Below are 26,638 nucleotides of genomic sequence, written 5' to 3'. Positions count from 1 at the left end.
AAGGTTTTAATTAGGAGGAATTCATAAAAACACGCCATATCCTAATATAGCCAATATACTGTACTACTTAATATTACATTATCTAATACAAGTTATTCGTATTTTGCTTTCAAGAGATGAGGATTACAGTGAAAGGTAAATGGCAATTCAAAACTCTATGCTCAACGCAACTTTCTTGACAGAATGCTGACTAAGATTTTCTTTATAAAATTTTCTCAATTATCGTAATATGCTACAAAATTTTACGAACATCAATCAATACAAAGAAAGTAATGCCTCCAGTGTATAGTTTATAATTACAGAGAAGGCTTGATCTTGCAGGAAACGAAGAATGGCGATGAGCAAACTGGTGATCCAGAAACCTTCCGAAGACGATTTTGGCCGGTACGAATGCGTCATCCATGGAGCAAATACTACCCACAGTACCAGCATCGAGGTGCTCAATTCGGCCCCATTCAGTGAGCTCGATAGTGAGATACCTTCTTTCTTTCTTTCGGGCTTTATTTTCGTTTTTTTCTCCCACTAACTGACCTCTAATCATTCGTGTGAGAGAAAGCTCTGACAATTCCGAGTTGTACTTTCTACTGCATGTCCTTCAACTCATTAAGTTTCTAAAGCACCCTTTCATTTTTATTGCACAGCATATTTAAATGACATAAATGAAATGAGTATCATATCGCTTCGAGTTATGTTCGTTTTGTAAACTAATTTTAATTTCTCATTTTAGGAAAGTCTTGCAAGGATAGTGATAGTGAATTCTGCCCAAATGGTAAATGCTACCTCGATTACAACAACGAGAAGTATTGCGAGTAAGTTTCGGTGGATTTACGTTATGTGTATGTGAGATAACCCTGGTTTCTAGATGCGAAGATGGATACTACGGGCAACGATGCTTCGAAAAGACTCCACCCCGCCCAGTGAGTAGATTTCCCAAAACGACAAAATACGCATGTAACGAAGGACTGTCGACGAAATACTTTTGCCCCACGTTTGAAGCAAATACCTGAACGCGTAATACTGTTCTGTTACCGATGTAAATAACGTTTCCACTCGCGCGGGAACTGTATATTTGTAAATTTTCCTATTTGTATAAGACTGTTAAAGTTTATAATTTGTATGAAAGGGCAGTCGATTGGTCAATATAGGCGCCGTTCTATCACTCGAATTAGGAATTTCACATTTTTCGCCTAAGTCATCAAATACACATACAAAGTTCCTAAATAAAAGTATTCTGTCGCCTTGCAGCTACACCCTCGCTTATATCATTACTGCCGCACTAGCATTCCTAAAAATTGGCACGGTTCATTCAAAAAATCCTCGCTCATACACTTTATTATATACCATGTATATACTATTTATATTTTTATAAGCCCTGTATGAACTAGGATGTGGTCTTGGAGTTGTCGTCGAAAATTCGGGTGAAAGGCGCTAATTTTTAATCTACTAGGGCTGTTACCGAACTGCATATTCACACCTTCATTATATGCCTACAAAGCATCAGGGACCGGTATTTTACTACTTTTTTGTATAAAAAAATCATGTAGATATATTTATTTATTACATCTATACTCACAACAAACTCTGAAATCCTAAAACTATTTATAACAAGAGTCTAGAAATAGCTGTAAAACTTATTAATAAAAACATTGTGACTTACAAATCTACTGCGATTGTATTATTTTGACAAATCCGACTGAACGCCAACTTTCCCAAGGGAATATTGTTACATAGGTATGTAAACTATGAGGTTTTGATTTGCACATTTTAATATAATTAACAATACTTTACTAATATTGACTAGACACTTGTTTAGATTTGTTGTGAGTGAGATGTATTTAACCCCAAATGCATGTATTTGTAGATTAGTAGAGAGTAGAGGTGGTGTTTTATTTTCACGACTAAAACTGAGTAGTATTTTTTGGGACAAATATCCAATTTAATTCGGACTATCAATATTTGTTTATTTCACGTAGAAATGTAAGTTCATCATTGTGGCAGGAATGTCATGATCTTTTTCTTGACGCAATGGTGACACTAGTTTTGTGGTGATTACTTACTAAGTCGAAATTTGCTTTTCGTCCATCGATCTTTGTTCACGTAGCTTTAATCCATCGAACAATAATAATTAATGGTTTGTATGGGCTTATTCACCATTACAGACAAAGATTCTCCAGTCAATACAAAACTTTTAAAATACAAATTAATTTTTATACTTTTTAATCGATTTTTGCAGGAATCCACTGACGCAAAGCTTACACCTGAAGATAACAATTTGCGCCATATTGACGACGAATTTCAATAATAAAGCTTTACGAACCAAGGCACCAGGTATAGCAACAAAGGTTAGCAGTAGAACGAAAAAAATTAAGAGATTTATATTCTAGGACTTCAAAATCTAAATAATTTAGATTCAGCGTGAGCTATCTGGATAAATGAAGAGACTAGACCAAAGAAATGATGTAAATACTCGACAATTTTGTATTTAGCATAGCCTGAATAAGTTAAAATCTGCTGATATCCTCAGAAAAAGAATTATTAAAACGTCTAGTTTTTAAATAATAGTCAAAAGCTCTGTAATGCGTATATAATAGTCACAATATTTCATGTTTTACCTGGAAACTTAAAAAAAAAACTAAAAGACTATAATTACTCTTTCAAAAGGAAGATAAACACGTTGTTATATGTGTATTATTGAACTACATTATTTATTTTAATTATACTTCGATATGTGATAGCGACAAATGGTCTAATATTATGTAGGCCTGAATTGCTTACATAAACTTTTTCTCATCCGAAATAGATCTACGTTAACGCAACAGAATCTCCAGATCATTTGTCGTACTTTAGTTAGGTTTTTGTACTGCTTAGCAAATTTGATATTTTTGTTTATATAGGAATATCAAAAAAATTATAAATGCTAGTGCCTGTCTATAAAAGCAGACCCACTTCTAGCTGTAAGAAATAACGTGAATGCAGGCATAAAACGTGTCATGATCTGTGATTTTAAATTTGTTTGGGATTTTAAAGAATTTAGGTACGCTATATTAAGTAGAAGAGGAATAAAAATACTCAACTAAGAGTAAGACACATTTAAAAGCGCAGATTTAATAAGTTTTCTATATTGAGGCAGAAGGTGAATTATTTCAGTATTAACTTAGTAGGCTTATAAGGAGCAAAGAAACCTTCAAAAGTATTTTCATAGGTAATATTTAAGATGGCGTTTAGGAACTTTATGGTTTGGTCTGTAACATGCATTTGCTTAGAGTAGAGATAATTCTATTAGTCTGAAACTTCCACTGCAGTCCATTTTACACCACTTCGACTTAGATGCAGTTTCATAAATATTTTAACCAAAGGATTAAAGCCATTAACAAGTCCCAACTTTCCTCTCAAAAATTATTGTTATTGTAGGTATTTCCAATGTGAACTCGTTTTAGACTAAATCTTAATGTGAAATAGATATTTCAATACTGGTAGTTAAAATAAAAAGAATATTTATGAATTATTTATGTGACTTTATATCTTAATCACCCACAATTACAAACAATGTGTTAATAAAAAACATCAATTCACATTCTTATCCTAAAATATAACATTTAAATCATTCACTGCTCTTATAAGTAACCACAGTCTCCATTTTATGAATATTAGTAGAAAATGTTCTCATTTTAACAGATTGTGCATTTTTAATACTAGCAGGTTCAGCCACTGCCCACGCATTAGGCAATTGCACATCATTTGTTGTATATATTTGCACATCAAAGCTGCAAAGACAGTCTAACAAAGGCAAATAAGCAATTGAGGAGGCAATTTGTTTCAGTACATCTCTAATCTCGTTTTGTATTTGTTTCAGTGGTTTTTCTGAGGTTCGGCTTTCACCCTCACTATTATCTCCCTCATATTCAACATTAAAGTCCCACCTTTCCATCACTTCCAAAGTTTTCACATTTGTTATGATAAGGGCAATTTTGTTAACTGTTCGGTTAATAAGCCATTCTAAAAGATTGAATATTCTTGCTGAGTTTCCAACCATTAAACGAAGTTACCTTTAAGTTGATCTAAAACTGTGGATACAAATTCCTTGATTTTATTGTCTGTAGACATCCAAATGTTAAGTCCATAGCTTTCAGCTATTTTGAAGTTCTCTGAAGGATAGAGCCCTCGTTGGAAGAGAATAGAGTTTATTCCGTAATCTAAATGGACAGTTTGGTAAAGAGTTGTAATAGGAATAATGGAAAAACTTACTTAAATAATCACAAACAATGTCAGCCGAGCCTTTAACAGTAATAGAAGATTTATGTTTTACTGCTGGGGCAGTGGACATTTTCAGGAAATCCTGCTTTAGTACAATAGAAATTTAATAAATTAATAAAATTCAATGAATTAATCTAAGAAGTACATAAAAATAACTTTTCAATATTAAGTAGATTAAAAAATTATTGAAATTTGAAAACTTTCCGTTATTATGAAAATATAAGAAAACCAAATTGTATTAAGCCAATGATTGACTGACAGTGACATTGACATGATCTTCGCCAGACAAGACTTGCGATTCAATGTGTAAATATTTTTACATTATAATCTTAACTTTATAATCTGTTTTAAATATTTAAAAATAACATACAGAAAACTAAATATTTGAAATTCGGTATTCCAGTAAAGTGGTATTAAAAAAAAATGAAAATAACTTAACTTTCTAAATCTAATTGGTATCCTCTCCATGACGTCATATCTGCTAGTATGAGTTCAGCGATTGTATATTAATATAATCACAAATGTAAAAACAGATGAAAAATATCTTCAAATATGATATTATTGAAAAATATGATTATGATGTATAGCTGGTAATAAGATATAAGAAATTTAAGAAATAGGATTCACTTTTAGAGAAAAATTCATTTAGGTTATTGCTGTATACAATGTAAATAAAGAGAGACAAAATTGGACTGATTATAGTTGTCAAATGTAAAGTTGAATCAATAAAACAATTCATAATGGCAATAACAGAAATATGATTAGAAATATGCAAAAGGAACTAATAATAAACAGTTGGATTTTTTGTACTGGAATTTACTTAAATAGCTTTGTTAGTTAATCAAAATAATGATTAATAAATTCAGTTTCACAAAAAACCAGACCAAATAAATAAAAAAAGCGAGGATCTTGTCTAGCTAGAAATATTTGAATTTCACTTTAGGATTTATTCTGAAAGCAATTCATTGCAACAATTCACAAAATGTTGCTTATAACTAAATTAATCATTAGTCAATGCAAAATGTTGGATAGGTATGATCTTTTAAAATTTAAACTAGAAAAACGAAAAACTAAATTGATCATCTAATTAGTGATTCTGTTATGTCATGAAAATGCCTATCCATTTTTACGTTCTTTTTATCTTTTAATTTCATGTATATAAGCAAATTAGTACCTACAGCATTCTATAATTTACAATACTAAAATATGAAAGAACGAAGGACTAGAATAAACCTCTCGAAAACAAATGGGTAACACCTACGTACATATCACATTCATTTGCCAAAGAAGCCTGTACTGCCCTTCTAGAACAGGCATCTAAAAATAGGTCAAAAACCGTATAAACCTAACAAAAGAATTTAAATTTAGCGCCGAACTTTCCGGAACTCTAGCGCTTTCTCTCTTTAATATCGAGCGTGGAATTGCATGGAAACGCTTCTATATTATTCCGGAAATTTCACGTTCCCGACCGTCTATAAAAGCAGAAACAAACGGTCCCTCCGTCATAATTTGACTAGAATCGCTGAGGGAAACGTCGGTATCTCAAAACGCGTTTTCAAGCCATTTCGGTAAATTATTTCAACGATTTTTAAGTGAATTTTATAAGTATTCGATATTTTGAGCGTTAAGGCCATATATCAACAAGGTAAGTGTGTTTTACAGTTTTTTTTTAACGTTTTTGTAGTGTTGTTGAGTGATTAAATTTAAATTGTTCAATACCGGTGGTGATTTACATTTTTCACAACAAATGTGAGATCATTTTTGTAACGAACAATTTTTCATTTCCATATTCTTTAAACATAAAAAGTTTCTCCCTTACCGAACAGAGAAAAATTTTTAATTTTGGCCCTTTGGCAGTTATTTTTTTTACTTTCAATGCACTGAAAGCTAGAGGAATTAAATCCCGAAATTTCTAGAATAGTCCCATAATATATTCCTTACAGGGTGTGGCAGTTTACTTACCTCACTCTTTCCTTTATTACAGATGCCAGAAGAAGTGGAAACTTTTGCTTTCCAAGCAGAAATTGCCCAGTTGATGAGCCTGATCATCAACACCTTCTATTCAAATAAAGAAATCTTTCTTCGTGAATTGATCTCAAACTCTTCAGATGCCTTGGATAAAATTCGATATGAATCTCTAACCAACCCCTCCAAACTTGACTCTGGCAAGGAACTATATATCAAAATCATTCCCAATAAAAGTGAGGGCACTCTCACCCTGATTGATACCGGAATTGGCATGACAAAGGCCGATTTAGTGAATAACTTGGGTACCATTGCCAAGTCTGGGACTAAAGCTTTCATGGAAGCCCTGCAGGCCGGAGCTGACATTAGCATGATTGGTCAGTTTGGAGTGGGTTTCTATTCTGCCTATTTGGTTGCTGATAAAGTGACTGTAGTCTCTAAAAACAATGATGATGAGCAATACATCTGGGAGTCCTCTGCTGGTGGCAGCTTCACTATTCGCACTGATCATGGAGAACCATTAGGACGTGGAACTAAGATTATTCTGCATATCAAGGAGGACCAAACAGAGTTTTTGGAAGAGAACAAGATCAAGGAGACCGTCAAAAAACACTCTCAGTTCATTGGCTACCCAATCAAGCTGATGGTTGAAAAGGAGCGGGAGAAGGAGTTGAGTGAAGACGAAGCTGAAGAAGAAAAGAAAGAAGGAGAAGAGGAGGATAAAGACAAGCCAAAGATTGAAGATGTAGATGAAGATGAGGAGAAGAAAGATGAGAAGAAGAAAAAGAAAACTATCAAGGAAAAATATACTGAAGATGAGGAATTGAACAAAACCAAACCTATCTGGACTAGGAACCCTGATGATATCAGCCAGGAGGAGTATGGAGAGTTTTACAAATCGCTAACAAATGACTGGGAAGACCATTTGGCAGTAAAGCACTTTAGCGTTGAAGGTCAGCTAGAATTTAGGGCTCTTCTGTTTGTTCCGCGTCGTGTTCCATTCGATTTATTTGAAAACAAAAAGCGCAAGAACAACATTAAACTTTACGTCAGACGGGTATTCATCATGGACAATTGCGAAGAACTGATTCCTGAATATCTGAACTTCATGAAGGGAGTAGTTGATTCTGAAGATTTGCCATTAAACATTTCTCGTGAGATGTTGCAGCAGAACAAAATCCTGAAAGTAATCCGTAAAAACTTGGTCAAGAAATGCTTAGAATTGTTTGAGGAGTTAGCCGAAGACAAGGATGGCTTCAAGAAGTTCTATGAGCAATTCTCAAAGAATTTAAAATTGGGCATTCATGAAGACACTCAGAATAGAACCAAATTGGCAGACTTACTCCGCTATCATACTTCGGCCAGTGGAGATGAGGTGTGCTCATTCAAAGACTATGTAAGCAGGATGAAAGAGAGCCAGAAGAGCATTTACTATATCACTGGAGAGAGCAAAGACCAAGTAGCCAACTCTGCCTTTGTTGAGCGTGTCAAGAAGCGTGGATTTGAAGTTGTCTACATGACTGAACCTATTGACGAATATGTAGTCCAGCAACTGAAGGAATATGACGGCAAGCAGCTGGTGTCAGTAACCAAAGAGGGGCTTGAGCTTCCAGAGAGTGATGAGGAGAAGAAGAAGCATGAAGAAGACAAAGCCAAATTTGAGGGGCTTTGCAAAGTCATGAAAAGCATTTTGGACAATAAAGTAGAGAAAGTGGTGGTTTCAAATCGTTTGGTAGAATCTCCATGCTGTATTGTGACATCTCAATATGGCTGGACTGCCAATATGGAGAGAATAATGAAAGCACAAGCCCTCCGTGATACATCCACCATGGGCTATATGTCAGCTAAGAAACATTTAGAAATTAACCCAGAACATCCAGTTATTGAAAACCTTCGCCAAAAAGCTGATGCTGATAAAAATGACAAAGCTGTGAAAGATCTGATTATCCTGCTCTTCGAAACTGCTCTCCTCAGCTCTGGTTTCACTCTTGAGGAGCCTCAAGTTCATGCATCAAGAATCTACAGAATGATTAAGTTGGGATTGGGTATCGATGAGGACGAAGCTATGGCTACAGAAGATGCTTCCACAGCTGACGTTCCAGCCGAAGGTGGAGATGCCGAAGATGCCTCTCGAATGGAAGAAGTCGATTAAATATCCTAAGCATTTGCATTGTATGTTTAGGCATTCCCGTTTTATGCCATTTAATTTTAATTTTTTGTATGAGAAGTATTACTTGTTTTTTAATTCACCATAAGCAGGTTTGGCCTTCAGCCCTTATAATAATAATCACCTGATTGAAATAAGTTATTTAAGGCTGTGTACAGTTAATTACAGTAATAAAATCGTACTACAAAGTTTTGGGTTTTATTTTCAGTACTTTATTATTCTTTATTAAACAATACTTTTTGGTTTTGTGAATTTAACGATTTCTATTCGGCTTTTCTCTTCTCAGTTTTGCCTTTCTTCTTGGCGAGGTGAATCAGTGACATGACTACTGGAATCATCACAGGCAGAAACAGTGGAATATAGATGGCATATCTAGAAATAACATAAAAGCATAAAATCATACTTAAATGAAAAATACTCGCTTCTGATCGTCGGGAAAATATAAAAGGGCCAACAGAGACGGATGCACAAACGCTTCTTCCGAATTCCTGAAAGCCAGTTTGGCATGCTGTAAAGCGTTCCTTTCATCCCCTTCGGCTAAAAACGATTCCGCTACCTTTACACTCTCCAAAGCAACAGATATCTTATTCGCAACCATGTCGCTTATTACTATACTGCTTATTTCTGACAACAACTGTGCTAGGGATATTAAAGTTCTTTTAGAAGAGTCTAGCATTTCCTCTATTCTTTCTAATTGAAAAATATTTAAAGCTTCTTGTGACGTGCTATTTAAGTGAAATAGCTCTTGGAGCAAGGACTGAAAAGTTGAGCTAATAAGTTTTGAGTCTGCCCAGAATTGACCCAATTCACAGGAACTTTTGTCAGGGTTCATGATGTAAATGCCACCCCATCTGGGACTGACGAAAGCGTTGGTGGAGGACATTTTATTGTTTGAATTGTAAATATACAATGGAGAAGTGCAATGGGGAAAATATGTTACTAAATTGATACTGGGTCTTGGTGACATGTGGGTCCACAATTTAGTTTCTAAAGGAGTTATTACATGAGGTAATTGATTTTCTAATAAAGCATAATGGTCTAAAACTTTCCTAGGGATTGCCCCAAGTTCAGTTAAATACAACCACTGAGATTTAACAGTGAAGCTTGAAACTAGAGATAGTTTTTCAAGGAAGGATTGTAAGTATTCATCAATCTCTAAGGCATCAACTTTGATATTTAACGTTTCAGGACTGGGGTGGACGAAACTGATGAGAACGTCGTAATCGAGGCTCAATGGGAGACCGAAATCTTTGGAGGTTTTAGGTTTAATTTGAAGACTGTAAATATCATCTAGAGGTAATGCTGCCCGGTATACTCTGGTAGTGTACCACCAAATAGGTATTCCTAGGATTACGAGCACTATAAAGTAGGAGATTACGCTTAGAGTTCTAAACTTCTGCTCGGGGGTGTCTGAAAAAGCAGAACTCAGTAAGAACGCAGGCAGTAAATTTAAAGAGATTGATTACCAGAGAGAGTTTCAGCTTTGTCGCTTTCTTTGGCAGGCGTTTTGGACTTCGTCATAATGCTCATTATACTCTTTGATATACAGGTAGTTTTAATTGTCTTACCAAAACTTATAAATTTAATTAAATCGATGAGATATTACTAAAATAGGAAATCTTCGGAAAGGCGAAATTGTAAACAAAAAAAGCGAGGTTATAATAGGAATTCGTTGCGCTTAGAAGTGGAGCGAGGTCATGAACAGAATCCTAGCGCTTGGTGCATATTTAACTTGCACCAAGTGCCGGGTGCAACTGAAAACGTTTAATCTTTCCCCTTCTGAAATTTCCACAAAAAAGTAAGAAAACCAACGACTGAAGTGTTAAATGTTGATGTGCTGAGCGTCTCAGATTTAGTGACAGCAATTATCTCGGAACCTCGTAAAGATAGAACGGTTTAAATATAAAACTTATAGGATGCATGCGACGCGTGGGCTGAATATAATTTCCAGCATACGAGGTGGCTCAAAAAAATGCATTAGGAATCAATTTTTTTTTTAATTTTCATATTTCACATAGAGGAATATTTGAGTTATGCCCAAACGTCCTTTTCATTTATGTCTTAGTTCTTAAAATAAAATCAACATACCAAATCAATACTTGTCAAAGAGCTGTCAAAAATTTCATTGATGTCAAACTTAGTATTTTGATATATCTTTAAAAGCTAAGATAATTGAAACATTTAAACCGTTCTTATGGCCCTACAAGGGTTTGAGAGCGTTCTTGTTACATGAAGTTCAAGAGGTCCCGTATAGGGTGATACAAACACGAGGCGTATCCTCAGCATCTCGGAAACTATGGGAGATATGAAGGTGCTCGAGATGCGGCAAAGCACCCCGATGCTACGGCTATATACTTCATAGATTTTTTTAAGCTTTTCTGTAGAAGTCAAGCTAGACGCATATTGGTATTTTGGTTTGACATTGAATAAATGATGAAAATTGTTGATGCTCATTCGGAAATGACTGAAGAATTTTATCGGGTACTCCCTCAAACTGGTGAAATGACCACTTAAAAAGTGTAAACACATGCTATCTCAACAAAATCTATAGCAAGCTGATTAGTGAACTATTCAGTTGCTTGTATGCGCTCGCGAAATATTACCAGCAACTCAAGCTACTCGTGCGCGAAGTATAAGTCTAATTTAATGTTACAAAAAGTTAAAAAAGTTGGCATTTGGTTTTTTTATTAAAATTTAATAACAACAAAATTAAGAAGCGTTACGTTTAATTAATTTACTTTTAAAATTAAAACTAATACATAAATATCAATATTGACAAAATCATACGCTAACATTATGTACAACTTTAGTTCTTATCCTAAAAACTCAAAACTTTTGTTGCACTCTAGTCCAATTAGTACATTATCCAATCTCACATCACATAAGTTCTTACAGTCCGTGAACGGGCTGCTATAAATCCAAATATTTGGTTATTTTTAAACTCATCTGTGATGTTTATTTGGCTTTTTCAATCACAATTCCCACTAACTTCGTCACGATTTAATCAATTTTGACGGCAGAATAAATCTTCTTAACGAATAAATAGGCGGCATAGAACCCAATGGTGCCTGTTAATAGCCAGAATGTAAACACCATGAGCCCGGTGTAGCCGATGTAGAGCAGTGTGGGGATGAATTCCGTTATTTCCAACTTGGTCATGAAATAATAGAAGGAGTAAGCAAGAACGTAGAAAGCGGAGCCTCCCGAGACCATGAAGCTTCTCCACCACCAATGGTAGTCCTAAAATTACATATTTAAAAAAAGTTATTTATATGTGTTTTATTTTTACTCTTACTTCTCCACATAGTTGAAAGTAAACCATCACTATGGCGATCTGCGAGCAGGATATTACGAGAATTATGAATACCAGGAATAAGAATCCAAAAAGGTAATAAAATTGGTTTTGCCAAATGGCCGTAAAGATGAAGAACAGTTCGATGAAAACCGCTCCAAATGGTAAAATACCCGCGATCATGGTACTAGAATAAAAAAATTATTAATTTAATTTAGCAAAGTATCAATGGCACGTACCATAATATAGGGTTCATGTACCAATGTTGCTCCGGCACCTGTCTTGGAATCTGGTTGGTGCGAACCGGGTGAGGATAGGGCTGCTTCCTATATCCGAAGTAATATCCCAGGTACACTAGAGGCAAAGAGATGAACACCCACATCAATAAGAGCGAGATCATCGTTGAAAATGGCACAGCTCCGCTGCTTGCTTTACCTGTCCAAAACAACCAATCTATTGATATAAGCTGTAATCTATTGCACCTTTACCCCAGATAAAGAAATTGAGGACAAAAAAGGTTGCAGCCAAAACTCCAGGATATAAAACTGCGGTTGAAAAGGCGGCTCTTCTCCACTCTCGTCCTTTCATGGTTTTGTATAGTCTGGCAGACAAGTATCCCGCTACTGCGCCATTAATAAGGTAGAAGATGATCGCAGCATTTGTTAGAGCTCCCCTGGATGCAGGAGATAAAATTCCCAACATGGCAAAAACTAAAAATTTACTTTACCTTAACACTTTATTACAAATGAACTGAAATTAGTAGAAATTGATGTAATGTTTGGAGCTAAAAATTATATTTTAAGCTATGTTTATGAATTCAGAAAATATAAAGGAACCATTAGCAAAGTAGGATCTCAGACAGGGGCCACCATAAGGTATTTAGCCATACATGTGTACATTTTATATTTCCACCTCAAAACTCACAACAAAATTGCTGACCATTAAACAGGTGTATACTTTTTGAAAATTTAAAATCTTTTGAACAATAAAATTTGTAAATATTAACAAAACTAAAATAATGAAAAAAACATTTTGGAATCAGCAAAATTTTAAAAATCTGGAAGCCTCACAAATTATGCATTTATCAAAACTTGACTTGAGTTTGGAGTTTCTTTGAAATAAGCTCTCACATCATGTATTAAGACGGTCTTAAAAAAGAAATGCTATTCATCAAAGAATTAAAATAATGATTAAAGAATCAAATAAAACTAACATTTAATTGTTTCATTAAACTTACACAATGTAGGTAGTGCCATAAGAAATATTTGAATGCCTGACCCCACAAAAGCAGCAAATAAATGGGCATTTCTCGGAGGCCGGAAAACATCACCATGAACTAAATTCCAACCTGTTTCCTCAATAGTGTCATCAAAAAACTCATCAGCATTATACTGAGCAATATCTTTTCTAAGCGTCCTAATCATAATCATAGTCAAAATCCCTAAAAGAAATTTTTAGAAAAATTCTTGAGATCATTACTAAACTTACCTGACAAGAAGAAGACAACAACAATTGAGTTTACAATGGAAAACCAATGAATATCAGCATCAGTCATTGCTAAATATGTGTCCCATCTAGAGGCCCAACTAACACTTGATTCTTCCCACTCTACTTCATAAGTAAAAAACAATTTTGTCCCTGTTGTGGGATCAACTATTTGGGGTTTGGCATCTTTGGGGAAGCTGCATGTGGAGCCTTCAAATTTCACCTGATCCATTGCTACTGATCGAGCTCTTAAGCTAAAGCCCACCACTCTGTACACCTCACTAAAATTGACATTAAGAATTCTTGAAATTAAGCACACAATAAAGACTCACGGTTGAGGTTGATGGTAATATAACTTAAACTTCAAGTGATTATTTATAATACTCCTGTCTCCCACAGTATTACCCAAGCGATAACCATGCTCATACTCAATTTCATCTTCATCCAAACTCTTACGAGAAGTTGCTGCAGGAAGATTATCAACCAGGCTGGAAGTACTTTGCTCAAGCAAAATCATCATACAACACAATAAAAGAATGTTACAGGTGGACGAAATATTCATGCTGGATCCTATCCACAACCATTTGAGACTCTCCTACACTCCAATTAATAGGACTATCAGGAGTGTGGCACACTAAGGAGCATGTGGTTGATTGGGCCATTTTTACCACATATGGGGTATTCACAATGCGATCTCCCCTCAATACTTCCCCTAGATTTTCAGATTTGTAGTGAATTGCGCTGGCTCCTCCTTTCGGCAGGCAGAAAGGCAGAGAATAATATTCATAGGGCAATTGCGTGTGTATGCTGGTCATTTTTACAGCTTTGACTTCCATAAGCTCCCCAATTCGAAAGTCTGAGGGGGCCATTCCTGGTACATAAAATTGCATGCTGCCTTGTATGCACAAGAGGAGTAGTGCTAGTCTGTAAGGCTGAATAATTGTTGTCATGTTGGAAGTTTATAGTAATTTTGTATGTGTACTTACTTCAAAATTGAACGTCATTGTAGTAGTTATGCTAAGAACACTAAATTATGCTTTATAAGGGGGTTGTTGTGTGCATTTAAAAGAGTAACAAGAATTTTATCATTCTTTTAATTCTGAATCTCTAAAATTTTGGAAAATTAATTTTTGTTGACTTACCATTAAAAAAATTGGTTAGGGGAGTGTCATCTATTGTTACTGTCATACTGACATTAATTAGTTGAAAAGGCGATTTTAATTTTGTTTCAGTTGTTCCAATTGATCTGAAATATATTATTATCCTTGTTTACTATGACGTTCGAGGGAGATAAAATAAGTTCTAAGGGTTCGTATTTAAGAGAAGTTTTTGGTAAACGAATCAAAAAATTGTGAAATGTGAAATCACCTAACTATTAATTAGAATACTATAACCTTATTAATAAAAAGCAAACAACTTAAAAATGTTTACTTGTTGTCCTGATTTTTAATTAAAATTGTGCGAATTTGTGTACTTTCACTATCTGAAACTGAATTACATTCAATTCTATTTAAAAACGTTTTTCTTTTACGCCTATACCTGGAGGTCCACCAATTATTAACCCATCAATTTACAAAGACTACAAATATTGCTTTAAGAGTTTTTTGTGGTTCAATTAACATAGTCCGTTGAAAACACGGAAATGACAAATTCCAATTCATTCAACAATGCCTCACATAATGAGGAAGATCCTGATACCAGGAACATCATCAAGAGCCGTGAATTTATGTATCGTCTCATTATAAGGTAAACTATTGAGAAACATGTCTAAAATGTATAGGTCTTCATTTCTCAATTGCCATTGGAATGCTTTTGAAGTTGTAAATGTCCTCTATTTTAGTCAACTATTTTATGATGGTCACCAGCAACTGGGTCAAAGTCTTGCGCAAACTGTCTTAGCAGAACCGGCCTGTTCTCCAAGCGATCGGCTTTTTAAAATTGTATTAGCAGGTTTAGAACATGAACCTGAGAGAAAAGACAGGCCCAAAAATATTGCTATTGGAAATAATCAAATAGGGCCAGGATTAGGTAGGTTTACATTGAGAGAAAATATACTTGAGCCCACTTGTCTTCCTTGATTCATAGACCTGGAATTTGAAACTGACTCAAGTACAATTGCCCCTGAACCTGCTCTTTATGAGACAGCATATGTAACCTCACATAAAGGCAATTGTCGAGCTGGGTGTTTTTCCAATGATGGTCAACTAATTGCTACTGGCAGTGTAGATGCGAGTATTAAGATTTTGGATGTAGACAGAATGTTGGCTAAATCTGCACCAGATGAACTGGATCCTTCCAGAGCTGTTGAACAACAGGGTCATCCAGTTATAAGGTGTGTTTAATAATTTTGATTATCCACAATTTTTCTGAGTTTTATAATATTCTTAGGACTCTTTATGATCACATGGAAGAAGTGACGTGTCTAGAATTCCATCCAAAAGAACCGATACTATGTTCTGGGTCTAAAGACCATAGCATTAAACTGTTTGATATATCCAAACCAAGTGTGAAGAAGGCGTTCAAAACTATCTCTGTTAGTTTATTGTTTTTGTTATTTGAGCTTAAAAATGAGAAAGTTTATTTAGGAATGTGAGCCAGTAAAGTGTTTCTCCTTTCATCCAAGTGGAGATCATCTATTAGTAGCTACCCATCATCCAATAATCCGTCTCTATGATGTAAACACTCTTCAGTGTTTTGTATGTCCCTTCTCAAACCAGCAGCACACTCAAATGGTCACTAGTTTAAAATGGTCATTAGATGCTAAAATTTTTGCTAGCTGCAGCAAGGATGGAGCAATAAAGTTATGGGACGGAGTTTCTAACAGGTTTGATCTCTTCTGGAGTTATTCCCTTAATATATCCTTTATCCTTCAGATGTATCAACACTTTTGCCAAAGCTCATGACGGTTTCGATATATGTTCAGTGATGTTTTCACGTAACGGCAAATATCTCTTATCGGCTGGCAAAAATTCAATTTGTAAGCTGTGGGAATTGTCCACCAGCAGATGTTTGATTGCCTATACGGGAGCGGGCACGACAGGAAAACAAGAGTACGAAGCTCAAGCCGTGTTCAATCATAGCGAGGACTACGTTTTATTCCCTGATGAGGCCACTACTTCGTTATGCGCGTGGAACTCGAGAAACGCGTCAAGAAAACAACTGATGTCTTTAGGGCACAATGGGGCCGTAAGACTGATTGCGCATTCGCCTACTCAAGCCGCATTTTTAACGTGTTCTGATGATTTCCGAGCGCGGTTTTGGTATAGAAGAACTCCTACGTTGTAATCTTTATGTATTGCAAATAAAACATGCTTTAGATAGGAAAGTGTTTTAATTTGAAATAGAGACGGGCATGTGCGTTAAATTTAACACGTTTGTAACGTGTGAGAGCAGAAATAAATACGATAGCGCCGCATTCGTTAAGGGCGTCGTGACGAGAAACGTCTGAAAGCGAACTTTCCGTGTGATTCATATTAGCACCTCTCGGATATTGGCAGCGTGTTTGAAATCTGTGTTCTATTAATAGTAGTAAACCAGGTAAGTCCAGTTAGACTTTTCAATGTATATTAGTCATTGATCGGGTAAATTTAGAAGACCTTGTATTACTTTTTCTTTTATTTACTTTACGTTTAGCACCTTTGAATTGCAGAAATCTGGAACCCTCTTTGAAGGCTAAATTCAATCTTCTTGTCCAGGATTTAAGTATTTTCCTATGCCTGACATTGTCTAATTACTATTCGAAATTCCACAAAAGATGTATTGTCGTAAATGATGAAACAAAACATTTAATGTGTAGCTATTTTGGTGTGTTATTCAACACGTACAAAAGAAACAGGAGACCATTACTCAATTCAATTTTAACAATAAATGAGAAACGACACCACTCCCTTTCCCAATCCTAGAATGGACATAGAGAGAATTTCCTACATCTTTGGAAGCTTCACCAGAAGGCGTCAAAGCGTGAATTCTCCTAATAAAAAATCTGCTAGAGCATCACCAACCAAAACTAATAACCACCAAAGATCCAAGTAAGTTCACTTGATTATTATCCGATTTAGCGTTTCGAAGTAATTTTAATGCTTAGATCAAGCCCCCTCGATACCAAAAGGTCAATCATAAGCTCCCGTGCCAAAAGCGTGATCGGTCCCTCGTTCCAAGATGGCACTAAATTTAGGTGTCCCATGTGCAAAAATCAATTCGTCGAGCCTCGAGTTTTGCCCTGTTTGCACACGTTTTGTCTCAAATGTCTGGAAAATTTGGAACATCAGAAAAAGCAGTTCAATTCAGCAGAGAAGCCGCATGGTAATAGATTTGTTTGAATATAAAAAAAATCCCGGAAGCCAGACTAAAACCATCCTATTAACTTTGAAATTAATTACGGCTCAAGAAGCCCTTCCGCAGTGAATTCCTATGGGATTTTCAATAGCTTCAAGCATTTTGTGTTATTTATAGCCTGCATATTATACAGAGTTTTGTAGGGGTGTATATGAGATATTTATAGAACACTTTAATATCCTCCTTTACATAACGTATTGCTATTCATATAGGAAGAAAATCACACTCCAGGAACCTTAATAGCTCAATAGATGACGGGTCTAAACGCTATATTAATTGTCCCTCTTGCGGATCTCGCGCAGAGATCCCTCATAATGGAGTACGATTCCTGCCCCCCAATTACTCACTTCAACACCAAATGGTACTGGCCACCTTAAATTCCGATTCCACGCATTTACTTTGCGATTTGTGCTCTAATGAAGTAACCGTAAGTTATAAAAAAATATATTATTAAATCAATGCTGTCTTTCTTGATCATTAGGCGACTTCCAGATGCATGGATTGCGCTATAAGCTTTTGTCCTGAATGCGAACAAATACATCTCAGACAGAAGACTTCGGCCTCTCACGAGGTATTAGGTTTAGATAATGCTAGGGAAAAGGGCATTACTAAGATCCGCAAACAAGTGATGTGCATACAACATCCTGAAGCAGAGTTAAGATTATTTTGTTCCACATGTTACCAGGTGGGGATTTTTTTTCTTGTTCTCCTAATGGTAAATTTAATGATTTATAGGTGTTATGTGGGGAATGTGCTTCTCTTTCTCATAGAAACCACATGTGCGAGCCCGTTCATAAAGTAGCGAAAACCCATATCGTCAGCCTGCAAATGGCTGCAAATAAAGCTAAAGCTTTAATAGAGAAAACAGCTACTGATACCAGCGTTCTGAGCGCTACATCTAAGAAAATTGATGTAGATTGCAGTAAAGTTCGTATTAACTAACGCGCTAATGCTGAATAGCACGCAGTTTTCTTTCGGCAGATCCAATTAGAAATAGAAAAATTCATCGAAGACTACATGAAATCTATAGAGGAGCACAAGATCCATCTTCTGGAACAAATCAGGCAAATACGAGAGGAAAAAATCCTGCAAATCACTCAAGAAAAATTGCGTCTGCAAAAAAAAATACGAGACGCCAGAGACATTTCTTATTTTCTGGACGATTTGCTCAACGAAGGCTCAGACGTTGAAATCTTGAGTTTCATCAAACCGATGATCAATAAAATCGAGGCCTGCGATAACTTGGAACCAACACCTTTAATGAAGTATTCGGATAGTATTCAGTTTTTATCTGAAGAGGTTGTAAAAGACTCCAAGAGTGGGTTTAGTATTTATGGAGTTCTAACAACGCAGAGCGTGTCTGCTGAGCATTGCAGGATCGATTCGAAAGGTGAGAATTAGCATAAAGATATTTTTTGCAAAATTGAGCTCAACTCAAATACATTTCTAATGGTTTTTAAAATTATTTTTCACGAATTTCCTGATTTTACATAAGAGATTTCAAATATGTTTTCAACCTACGAAATAGGTCCTTTTTGAAAGCCTCTGTGGTTAAGAAAAGTAGATTAAAAATGATCTTTAGTTTGTGTCTAAAAAGAACATTTTGCTATCCCGAGATGCCTTTAGAAGATTTTTCTCAATATTTACAATTTACACCAAGGGTGTGTATAAATGTATATGATTTTACAAGCATCTATGGGGGTTTTAACATTTAAAATTTAAAAAAATAACACAATAGAGAAATTACTTGCACATAGGGGATATGTCGTGTTATAATTTGTGAAAAACTTCATCATTGATCGTAATTATTCTTTATTAATATGCGGTTCGTCGAAACCATTGATTCTAATTTTCTTTTTCATTAAAATAGTAAAATTCTACGTAATCTACATAGTTTACATGGAGTATACTGCAGGTTAAACTATCGGTAAATAAATCAAATGCTGGGTAATCTATTTTCATTCTATTTTAATACCGCGTTGTAAATGGGAATAGATATATATTATATCGACACTCTTTCCGCCAACGTATCGTCCATTTTAAATTTGAGGTTATGTTTTTGTTTATATTTTTCAAATTATTACTTACCTACTAATATAATGAAAAAATGGAATTATTAAATCAAGAAATCACGTCAATTCGTATTTTGAATTTAAAAAACCACCCCGAAAAGTTATACTTAAGTTACACTTCTAAGGAGAGCCCCTTTGGCAACTACATTGCAGTTTTCTTCAAACAGGACTTATGTTTTTTGAAATTTTTCGACCAAGATTTAACTCAATGTCTCCAACTGGTTAAAAACAAATTCAAAAATTGTGAACTAACTTACAAAAGAGACTGTGAACCCCTGGCAAACCTCACTGTTGCATTGGCAGGCACAGATTTTGAAATCTCAGTCTGGAAGGCCCTGTTGCAAATAAAAATAGGGTAAAATTCGCTGTTATTCCAATAAAATTAATCTAAAATGGTCCTTTTAGTCAAACTGTAAGTTATGACTATATAGCAAAAGCAATTGGGCATCCACAATCTGTAAGAGCCGTTGGCAATGCAGTTGGAAAGAACCCTATTGCTTATCTCTTCCCTTGTCACAGAGTTATTCGAAAGAATGGATTGTTGGGGGGGTTTACCTCTGGTCCCCATAGAAAGTTGAGAATGCTGCACTATGAAGGAATCAAATTTTAATTGCATTATTATGTATGATTAAATGAATAAATCTATATAACTTTAAAGTATTTTTTTAGATTTACAAAACCTAAGAGCAGGCAAAAAGGTAACTGCAACCCTTGAAACCCGAGACACTAAAGACCACCCATTGGAAAGGGGGGGTGAGAATGTTACTGCTGAAATTCAGCTTAGAGTTGCAGGGGTTTCAAGGTCTCTTGTCTCAAATGTCTCTGATCAAAGAGATGGGACTTATGCTATATCTTTTGTGCCAGATGTTCCTGGAAAACTTGCATTTATTGTTAAGGTCAATGGAGAACATATTCAGGCAAGAAGAATATCATAATAGCTTAGTTCATAATTGTTATGAGAATCCTCTGTTATAGGGCAGTCCATTTCCTATAATAGTGCGAAGCTGCAGGCCTCATAAGGGCGCCTTCCATTGTTGCAGTTTTTGTTCCAGTGGAGGCAGCAAAGAGGCCACTTGCGGCTGTGAAGGACGAATGCCCGGTGGGTATAAGGGCTGTGGACATGGACATGAAGGGCATCCGGGAAAACGTCATTGGTCCTGCTGCGGCAACATTTTGGAACATTCCGAATGCGGACGCTCACGTTCCAATTCGCATTATCAGTTCACACTTTGAGATTTTTGAGTTTCAATTGTATATTTAAATAATACTTGTTTGATAGATTATTGGAGGGAAAAATAAATCAATGTGTTAATTAACGGAGGCGTAAAATATATTGCGAATTTACATCTAGTCCCATATTGCATGAAGGGCGGCGATAATTGGCTAATCAGACGTTGAGTAGTCTGCAAAAAGCGAGGACACACCTAAATATTCCGGTCTATGTCTAATTTAATGTGTTAGGCAGTGATGAGAAGAGTAGGGTTTCTGAGATTAGGGATATCCTTTTCCGACCAAAATAAGTTAAGTCCAATATTTGAAGACTACTGATATATTTCTATGGTACCAAAATTTAAATTTATAAATCTATATAATGCCGATTTAACTTATTAATTATTATTGTAAGATGGGGAGATTTTTTGGCGAAATTGAGCTTGTTTCAAGCAATTTTGGTTCCGAAATCCATCAGTCTCGTGGCCTGACCTTATCCCAGAAATTGAGCGTTTTAAAGGAAAAAGAATTAATTTTTCAAAAAGTCCATACTTCGTAACTAATGAGTTTTTATTTCTACTAAGAACTTGACCTGTTTTCTGGTCCTCAATAATTAAATTGTGTCTCGCTGCGAGCTAAAAGATCAAATTCGAACGTTCTGTACTCAATTGGAAGTCAGTGGTCGTGTGTGGAAGTGCTTGAAGTTTTCTACAAAATATTTCCAGCATATAGCTGATTTCAGATTTTTATACCTATTTTTGTGACTGGTTTGTGAATTATACGTCGAAAAATTGTATGTAATGGGTAAGTATGCTGTGCGCCTACAAGACGTGTTAGTAAAATTTTACTTTGTTAAAGCAAGAGAATTCATGCAAGAAAAGCACCTTTTGTATGACACAGTGATATCTCAATGTTCTCATCCAAACAATCATCAGAAAAAGTGTCACTTATTGAACCCTTAAGAACGCTCTATAACATTTTGTATTTCATAACTGGACCCCCCTTGACTAGGTATTGTAACTTGATAATTAATATGCTTTCAATACATTTCTCAACCATTTTTTGTTGACTATCGATTCTTATTCGTACAACTGAAACTTAAAAGGTACGTGGCATCCACATTCTTTCATTCCAGTGTATTGGTACATCAGTTGACCCACCACGAAAATGTACAGTCAAACACCAGGCACAGCTCTCCCGCCTGGGTTGGTGGGCGTTCTGGACAAGAACTTCCAGGAATCACAGGACCAAACCTTCTTTCTCGATGGAGGGGGATTTTACAGGAACCGAAATCAAAATTTCGTTACAAAGGTCTTTCACTACCACTGCATAGGAAACTTTTGAGCCGCAATTCTTTCATGTAGGTGGCTCCAGCTCCTCCTCCAAAATACTCCAACGGAACAATCTCGGATACCCTCGAGGCTTTTGATGAGAATGGAGAAATCCATAGCAGAATATTTACAGCTCTCAAACCTGTCTACATTACAATGAGGTTGTTGGGAATTTTGCCTGTTATCCAGTACGGTCTGGTATTCACCTCAGCCGCGAAGTGGATCATTTACTCGTTCCTGGTGCTTTGCTCCATTATGGGATTCCTGATATATTTGCGATACTTCAACATCACCATAACCAGGAACGCTGAAGGACGGTTTGAGGAGGCAGTAGTCGATTATCTTTTCACCGTCTACCTTCTGCCCATCGTGGTGAATTTGATTGCATTCTATGAGGCAAGAAAACAGGCCGAGGTGCTCACTCAATTCGTTACTTTTGAGAGAATTTACACGAGAACCTTCAGGAAGCGCATTTCCCTCGACATGGGGACCAAACCCATGATTATCACCAGCATGCTTTTAATGTTGGGCTGTGGCATTATGGTGGTTACCCATTTTTCCATGGCGGACAACGTCAGCTACCAGGTCGGGGATATTTACGTCTCCCCATTAAATCTTCTTACAGCTTAATTAATAGGTAATTCCTTATTGCTACGTGAACGTAGTGACCTACATAATAGGGGGAGCTTGGTACATCTACTGCGACGTTATTGGAACCGTGGCAACATCCATAGCAGAAGAGTTTCAGGTGGCCTTAAGGAAGACTGAGCATTCGGAGAGAGTTGCAGACTACCGGTCTTTATGGATGATGCTCAGTAAGATCATCCGAAACGTGGGAAATGCCTTTGGATACCAAGTAACTTTCCTGTGCCTCTATTTGTTCTTTGTGATAACTCTTACGGTCTATGGACTGCTGTCTCAAATCCAAGAAGGAATGGGATATAAGGACATCGGATTGGCTATAACTGGGATATCTGCAGTGGTCATGCTCTATTTCATATGCGATGAAGCCCATTACGCTTCCTCCTGCGTAAGAACTTTATTTAGACGTTTTAGAGACCAACAATTGAATTGCGGATGTTAAGGTTCGAACCTATTTTCAAAAGAAAATTCTCCTAGTGGAGCTATCGTTTTTGAGCGAGGACGCACAGCAAGAAATCAACATGTTCCTGAGAGCTACTGAAATGAACCCCACAGATATGTGCCTTTGTGGTTTTTTCGATGTGAACAGGAATTTGTTTAAATCGGTAATTTCTCAATGCAGGAACGATTTAATGATTGATCGATTTAAATTTTAGCTTCTAGCAACAATGGTGACCTATTTAGTGGTGCTCCTGCAGTTCCAGATAAGTATTCCAGCGGGCGATGGCGAATTGGGCAACTCGACGTTACCGCCCTCTAGTTTTCTGAATAAAACTAAACTAAAGATATAAAGATTAATGGGTTTTTAGAATTGATATCCAACCTTAGTTTGGTCGACATTTTATAAATAAAGAGAAAATACCTAGATTTTAATGATTATTTTAACACGTTGAATGCCCTGTAAGAATCGGTGAAGTTTCTCTTGGGGCCCAAATCCAAGGTCTGGGGGGTAAACGGCGCGACGAGCTGGAAAAGCAACGCGATGCGACGTTTAAAGGCAGCTTCACAGCCAGAGTTGGCCATGAATTGTCAAAAAAAAAGAAGATCGCTATTAGAGATGTCACTGCAGTTAGACCGGAATCTTCATTCAGTCGAGCAGTTATTTTCGTTAACGTATTCTTGGTCCCTAAAATATCTATTAAACGGTGTGAAAGTGCAAATGAAAGCGAGCCAAGTAGCGGCAAAGAAGTATCCAGATTTGGAAACAAAATTAAAAATATTATTGCGCCGAGTTCAAGCTCCGAAAATGAGAATTCGCATGAAAGAACAAATTTTGAAGAACCGTTAGAAAACTTGACCATAGAAGGAGAGAATAGACCGAGTGATACTGTCGATTCATCTGACGATAGCTAGGGAAAGGAGTTCACTGGAAAACAAAAATCATTTAAATTCACCAGAAAAAGCGGGCTTCTTGTGGAATTGCTTTCGAATATTACAGCAGGTGAAGTTCTTTCTCTTTTTCTGAGCGAACAGGTGGATACAGCTTATAATAATGAAAGCGAGCAAGTATGAAGAGAAAATATTGGATCACAACGCAAGCAGGGAACACGTTCGAATAAACAGATGGAAACCCAGAAATTCCGAAGAGCTCAAAATACCGTGCGGCTCTAAATTGTCCACCCCTTTGATTTTTAACAACTAACAAACTTTATCAAGTTCAAAAGCAACATTAAATAGAACAAAACATATTACCTTTTAACGTTAAATTATTTTTCTAAATATTACGTCACCGGTAGGGCAAAATGACGGATAAAAATTTTTTTTAATAATAATTCAAATTAGAGGTATTTCAAAACGACAAGGTGGCCATTTAACAGCCCCTCGGACTCCTATGAGTTTATTTGTAATTTCATTTTAAAATATTAATTATAGAGATGTATGTGAGGCCACTGGAGGTGAATTTTAAAATTAGTGCCAACACTACAGGGAGTCCCAAAAACCGAGGGGTCATAAAGTGTCATTCTTTTAAATACCTTCATATGCATTTTTCTTTTAATCCTGTATTAGTTCCTAGAGGTTTTTTTATCTTGAGGTACAGTGGCTCGAAGCTATGACATTAAAAAAAAATTATGTTGCAGTTAACATAGACTTTGATAATTTTAGGATGGATTCCCATATAAGATTCTCTTAGAAGGCACGAATACTCATGTAGCCGACAATACAGATGTACAGGGTGTGCTCAATAACAACTTTAATGTTCTTGATTTTTTTAAATAGAATGGCATGTTTTTCATAACGTAGGACGAAAGAATATTCAATGTTTTTGATTTTAGTATAAAATATTGTTATATTTATCTTAGACGTTATTGGACTTGTTAATTGGTTCAAGAAAAACTACATTCATGGTTAAATGCCTAAGTTTCGATGTTGTTTATTTTATGTTTTGACTGCTCAGTAGTAGATAGTGTGGTTTAATTCCTTTTTCATGCCCTTTCTAATCAACTATTATGCATGGACGTATCAGAATCGTTCTGCCAATTGCTTACTGTAGGTGTCTGCATCCGAAATAAAAAATAAATTTTACTATATAAACAAGTGTCCACTTGCTCTTTAGTTTCGAGATACAGGGTGTTAAAGTTTAAACAAAAAATAGTTTTATTTTTTAACTTCTAAACGGCTTAAAATTTTTTAGTCAGATTTCGTACATGATTTTATCATATCAGTAACTATAATTCAAACATTATAAGCCTTAACCATTCACCAGTGGTGGAGATATGGGTGTTGTGTGTCCTTTTTAGTTATAAAAAATTGTAACACTCATTATAATATTTTGTTTAAAGTAGTTCATCATATCCGCTAATATATTCAACAAATTTTTTGCCTTTTCTTGGTTTCTTGTATTTTAAGTAGTTTAGTCATAAAAAAATGTTAGAGAGGTACACACGTGGGAATTAGCCAACCTTGTCGGTAACCTTTCAATTAATTAATATGTAATACTGTTTGCTGTAGCTAGTTTTCCGGGGTCCACGACGAAAATACCTGTGTAGTCCACATGTCTGCAATGCCGATTAATGTTATAATCACGCATCAAATTCTTAGAATATTAACTTAAAAATGTATAATATAAGAAGGTGGTGACTCGTTCTTATTACCATTGTGCCGAATCAAGAATTTATGCCCTGTGCATTCATTGCGTTCCCTGGCACTTAAAAGAATATTAAAGGAGCTGTTTGCGTCCATAGAACTAGCTTTTACGATGTCTAAAATAATAAAAATGTGGAAAATTTTATGGTTTTTATTACTGAACCCTGACAATGTGAGGACCGATATGTTTTGTTATTCATTCTGATAGAATTAGTTAAAAGGCTTATAGCAATTTTGAGTCCAGTAACTATACTGGACTAGTTTGCTTCCACGAAGAAGCAAACTAGTCCATACGCAAGTAAACGTCCGTGATATAGTGGTGAAGAGTCGGGAAGCAGTTCAGCACGTAGAAGTGCCTGGACATAAATTAAAAAATGACCATACTGGCGTCGAGAATCTGTATGAGGGCTAACTCTGCAATAAACCGTCCTATTAGGTTAAACCCTAGGATAGGCGGATCCAGATATGGCAAGAAAGATTGCTGTGCAGCATCGCGAATATTTTAAGAAACGAAAAAAATATATCAGATGATTCAATAAGGGGGCTCGCCCTTTACCTTTTTTGTTTTCAAACTTAGAACGTAGAACGAAGTTTATAATTGAACCTTTTTTAGGCTTAGTTTAAGGTATTTAAAATTGGTAACTCTTAGCTTTACCTGCATATATTGAGCAATGTACAGTTCACTGTAAAAGGTTTCTTCAGATTAGTCATAGTCATAGTTTCCACTAACCACGAATGTAAAGATACAAACTATCATCCATAATCCTCCACCATATTGTCGAGAATATGAAAAAAAAATCTA

At 35.8% G+C, this 26,638-nt stretch overlaps 8 protein-coding genes across 14 annotated transcripts in view; 5 read left to right on the top strand and 3 right to left on the bottom strand.

The window, feature by feature from the left end:
* Window positions 1-3,458, top strand: part of LOC136348766 (protein vein-like) — a 36,256-nt gene extending 32,798 nt beyond the window's left edge. Inside the window, exons 3-8 of one of the 4 annotated variants that reach the window (XM_066299904.1) lie at window positions 115-135; window positions 322-470; window positions 728-809; window positions 863-917; window positions 2,234-2,328; window positions 2,385-3,458. In XM_066299904.1, coding sequence (XP_066156001.1) covers window positions 115-135; window positions 322-470; window positions 728-809; window positions 863-917; window positions 2,234-2,302 — 376 coding nt within the window. In that variant the 3' untranslated portion in view covers window positions 2,303-2,328; window positions 2,385-3,458. Of the gene's footprint in view, window positions 1-114; window positions 136-321; window positions 471-727; window positions 810-862; window positions 1,665-2,233; window positions 2,329-2,384 lie in introns of those variants that run through there. The other 3 variants (XM_066299902.1, XM_066299900.1, XM_066299903.1) reach the window with 3 other exon arrangements.
* Window positions 3,459-3,494: 36 nt separating this feature from the next.
* On the bottom strand, window positions 3,495-4,495 carry mad2 (mitotic arrest deficient 2). Its single transcript, XM_066299920.1, has 3 exons — window positions 4,246-4,495; window positions 4,047-4,193; window positions 3,495-3,996 (listed from the first exon to the last, which is right to left on the bottom strand). Exons 1-3 carry the CDS (start codon window positions 4,322-4,324, stop codon window positions 3,602-3,604), a joined length of 621 nt encoding a protein of 206 aa, XP_066156017.1. The 5' UTR covers window positions 4,325-4,495; the 3' UTR covers window positions 3,495-3,601.
* A 1,248-nt stretch (window positions 4,496-5,743) lies between these two features.
* Hsp83 (Heat shock protein 83) lies at window positions 5,744-8,574 on the top strand. Its single transcript, XM_066299895.1, has 2 exons — window positions 5,744-5,899; window positions 6,239-8,574. The coding sequence occupies exon 2, from the start codon at window positions 6,239-6,241 to the stop codon at window positions 8,369-8,371; it is 2,133 nt and encodes a 710-aa protein (XP_066155992.1). The 5' UTR covers window positions 5,744-5,899; the 3' UTR covers window positions 8,372-8,574.
* A 1-nt stretch (window position 8,575) lies between these two features.
* Window positions 8,576-10,243, bottom strand: PIG-S (phosphatidylinositol glycan anchor biosynthesis class S). Its single transcript, XM_066299907.1, has 3 exons — window positions 9,853-10,243; window positions 8,809-9,796; window positions 8,576-8,758 (listed from the first exon to the last, which is right to left on the bottom strand). The coding sequence occupies exons 1-3, from the start codon at window positions 9,914-9,916 to the stop codon at window positions 8,650-8,652; spliced, it is 1,161 nt and encodes a 386-aa protein (XP_066156004.1). The 5' UTR covers window positions 9,917-10,243; the 3' UTR covers window positions 8,576-8,649.
* An 852-nt stretch (window positions 10,244-11,095) lies between these two features.
* On the bottom strand, window positions 11,096-14,346 carry TM9SF4 (transmembrane 9 superfamily protein member 4). Its single transcript, XM_066299898.1, has 9 exons — window positions 14,150-14,346; window positions 13,707-14,095; window positions 13,496-13,651; window positions 13,167-13,444; window positions 12,916-13,119; window positions 12,167-12,388; window positions 11,918-12,113; window positions 11,682-11,865; window positions 11,096-11,626 (listed from the first exon to the last, which is right to left on the bottom strand). Exons 1-9 carry the CDS (start codon window positions 14,165-14,167, stop codon window positions 11,387-11,389), a joined length of 1,887 nt encoding a protein of 628 aa, XP_066155995.1. The 5' UTR covers window positions 14,168-14,346; the 3' UTR covers window positions 11,096-11,386.
* Window positions 14,347-14,544: 198 nt separating this feature from the next.
* On the top strand, window positions 14,545-16,488 carry CstF50 (cleavage stimulation factor subunit 1 Cst50). Its single transcript, XM_066299905.1, has 6 exons — window positions 14,545-14,909; window positions 15,004-15,191; window positions 15,249-15,495; window positions 15,552-15,696; window positions 15,749-15,987; window positions 16,037-16,488. The coding sequence occupies exons 1-6, from the start codon at window positions 14,806-14,808 to the stop codon at window positions 16,446-16,448; spliced, it is 1,335 nt and encodes a 444-aa protein (XP_066156002.1). The 5' UTR covers window positions 14,545-14,805; the 3' UTR covers window positions 16,449-16,488.
* An 89-nt stretch (window positions 16,489-16,577) lies between these two features.
* Window positions 16,578-20,913, top strand: LOC136348763 (E3 ubiquitin-protein ligase TRIM45-like). 2 transcript variants are annotated; one of them, XM_066299896.1, is made up of 9 exons: window positions 16,578-16,700; window positions 16,813-17,191; window positions 17,248-17,465; window positions 17,711-17,925; window positions 17,980-18,183; window positions 18,234-18,425; window positions 18,480-18,888; window positions 20,240-20,487; window positions 20,546-20,913. In XM_066299896.1, the coding sequence occupies exons 2-9, from the start codon at window positions 17,031-17,033 to the stop codon at window positions 20,801-20,803; spliced, it is 1,905 nt and encodes a 634-aa protein (XP_066155993.1). In that variant the 5' UTR covers window positions 16,578-16,700; window positions 16,813-17,030; the 3' UTR covers window positions 20,804-20,913. The 2 variants fall into 2 exon arrangements, with proteins under 2 accessions (XP_066155993.1, XP_066155994.1); XM_066299897.1 differs by having other exon boundaries at window positions 16,588-16,700; window positions 16,797-17,191.
* Window positions 20,914-21,157: 244 nt separating this feature from the next.
* Window positions 21,158-25,945, top strand: LOC136348728 (gustatory and odorant receptor 24-like). 3 transcript variants are annotated; one of them, XM_066299832.1, is made up of 6 exons: window positions 21,158-21,572; window positions 21,915-22,090; window positions 22,144-22,695; window positions 22,748-23,140; window positions 23,196-23,357; window positions 23,409-25,945. In XM_066299832.1, the coding sequence occupies exons 2-6, from the start codon at window positions 21,947-21,949 to the stop codon at window positions 23,541-23,543; spliced, it is 1,386 nt and encodes a 461-aa protein (XP_066155929.1). In that variant the 5' UTR covers window positions 21,158-21,572; window positions 21,915-21,946; the 3' UTR covers window positions 23,544-25,945. The 3 variants fall into 3 exon arrangements, with proteins under 3 accessions (XP_066155929.1, XP_066155927.1, XP_066155928.1); XM_066299830.1 differs by having other exon boundaries at window positions 21,158-21,583; XM_066299831.1 differs by having other exon boundaries at window positions 21,158-21,790.
* Window positions 25,946-26,638: the final 693 nt, after the last annotated feature.

The sequence above is a fragment of the Euwallacea fornicatus genome, chromosome 35 (assembly GCF_040115645.1).
Source record: "Euwallacea fornicatus isolate EFF26 chromosome 35, ASM4011564v1, whole genome shotgun sequence".
Lineage (NCBI taxonomy): Eukaryota > Metazoa > Arthropoda > Insecta > Coleoptera > Curculionidae > Euwallacea > Euwallacea fornicatus.
This window is presented reverse-complemented; position numbering and strand designations above follow the sequence as displayed.

Coding starts and splice junctions, on each gene's coding strand:
- Hsp83 (XM_066299895.1), top strand. CDS start 6,239: ATGCCAGAAGAAGTGGAAACTTTTGCTTTCCAAGCAGAAATTGCCCAG.
- PIG-S (XM_066299907.1), bottom strand. CDS start 9,916: ATGAGCATTATGACGAAGTCCAAAACGCCTGCCAAAGAAAGCGACAAA. Junction 9,797..9,852: donor CAAAGCTGAAACTCTCTCTG/GTAATCAATCTC, acceptor CTGCTTTTTCAG/ACACCCCCGAGCAGAAGTTT. Junction 8,759..8,808: donor TATTTTCCCGACGATCAGAA/GCGAGTATTTTT, acceptor TGTTATTTCTAG/ATATGCCATCTATATTCCAC.
- mad2 (XM_066299920.1), bottom strand. CDS start 4,324: ATGTCCACTGCCCCAGCAGTAAAACATAAATCTTCTATTACTGTTAAA. Junction 4,194..4,245: donor CATTGTTTGTGATTATTTAA/GTAAGTTTTTCC, acceptor CTGTCCATTTAG/ATTACGGAATAAACTCTATT. Junction 3,997..4,046: donor AGTTTTAGATCAACTTAAAG/GTAACTTCGTTT, acceptor TCAATCTTTTAG/AATGGCTTATTAACCGAACA.
- CstF50 (XM_066299905.1), top strand. CDS start 14,806: ATGACAAATTCCAATTCATTCAACAATGCCTCACATAATGAGGAAGAT. Junction 15,192..15,248: donor TCAAATAGGGCCAGGATTAG/GTAGGTTTACAT, acceptor CTTGATTCATAG/ACCTGGAATTTGAAACTGAC. Junction 15,697..15,748: donor AGGCGTTCAAAACTATCTCT/GTTAGTTTATTG, acceptor AAGTTTATTTAG/GAATGTGAGCCAGTAAAGTG.
- LOC136348763 (XM_066299896.1), top strand. CDS start 17,031: ATGAGAAACGACACCACTCCCTTTCCCAATCCTAGAATGGACATAGAG. Junction 17,466..17,710: donor TTCAGCAGAGAAGCCGCATG/GTAATAGATTTG, acceptor CTATTCATATAG/GAAGAAAATCACACTCCAGG. Junction 18,889..20,239: donor TTGCAGGATCGATTCGAAAG/GTGAGAATTAGC, acceptor GTATTTTTTTAG/ATTTACAAAACCTAAGAGCA.
- TM9SF4 (XM_066299898.1), bottom strand. Junction 13,120..13,166: donor TGTTGTCTTCTTCTTGTCAG/GTAAGTTTAGTA, acceptor AATTTCTTTTAG/GGATTTTGACTATGATTATG. Junction 11,866..11,917: donor TACATGAACCCTATATTATG/GTACGTGCCATT, acceptor TTTTTATTCTAG/TACCATGATCGCGGGTATTT.
- LOC136348728 (XM_066299832.1), top strand. CDS start 21,947: ATGTACAGTCAAACACCAGGCACAGCTCTCCCGCCTGGGTTGGTGGGC. Junction 22,696..22,747: donor CGGACAACGTCAGCTACCAG/GTCGGGGATATT, acceptor CTTAATTAATAG/GTAATTCCTTATTGCTACGT. Junction 23,141..23,195: donor CCCATTACGCTTCCTCCTGC/GTAAGAACTTTA, acceptor GCGGATGTTAAG/GTTCGAACCTATTTTCAAAA.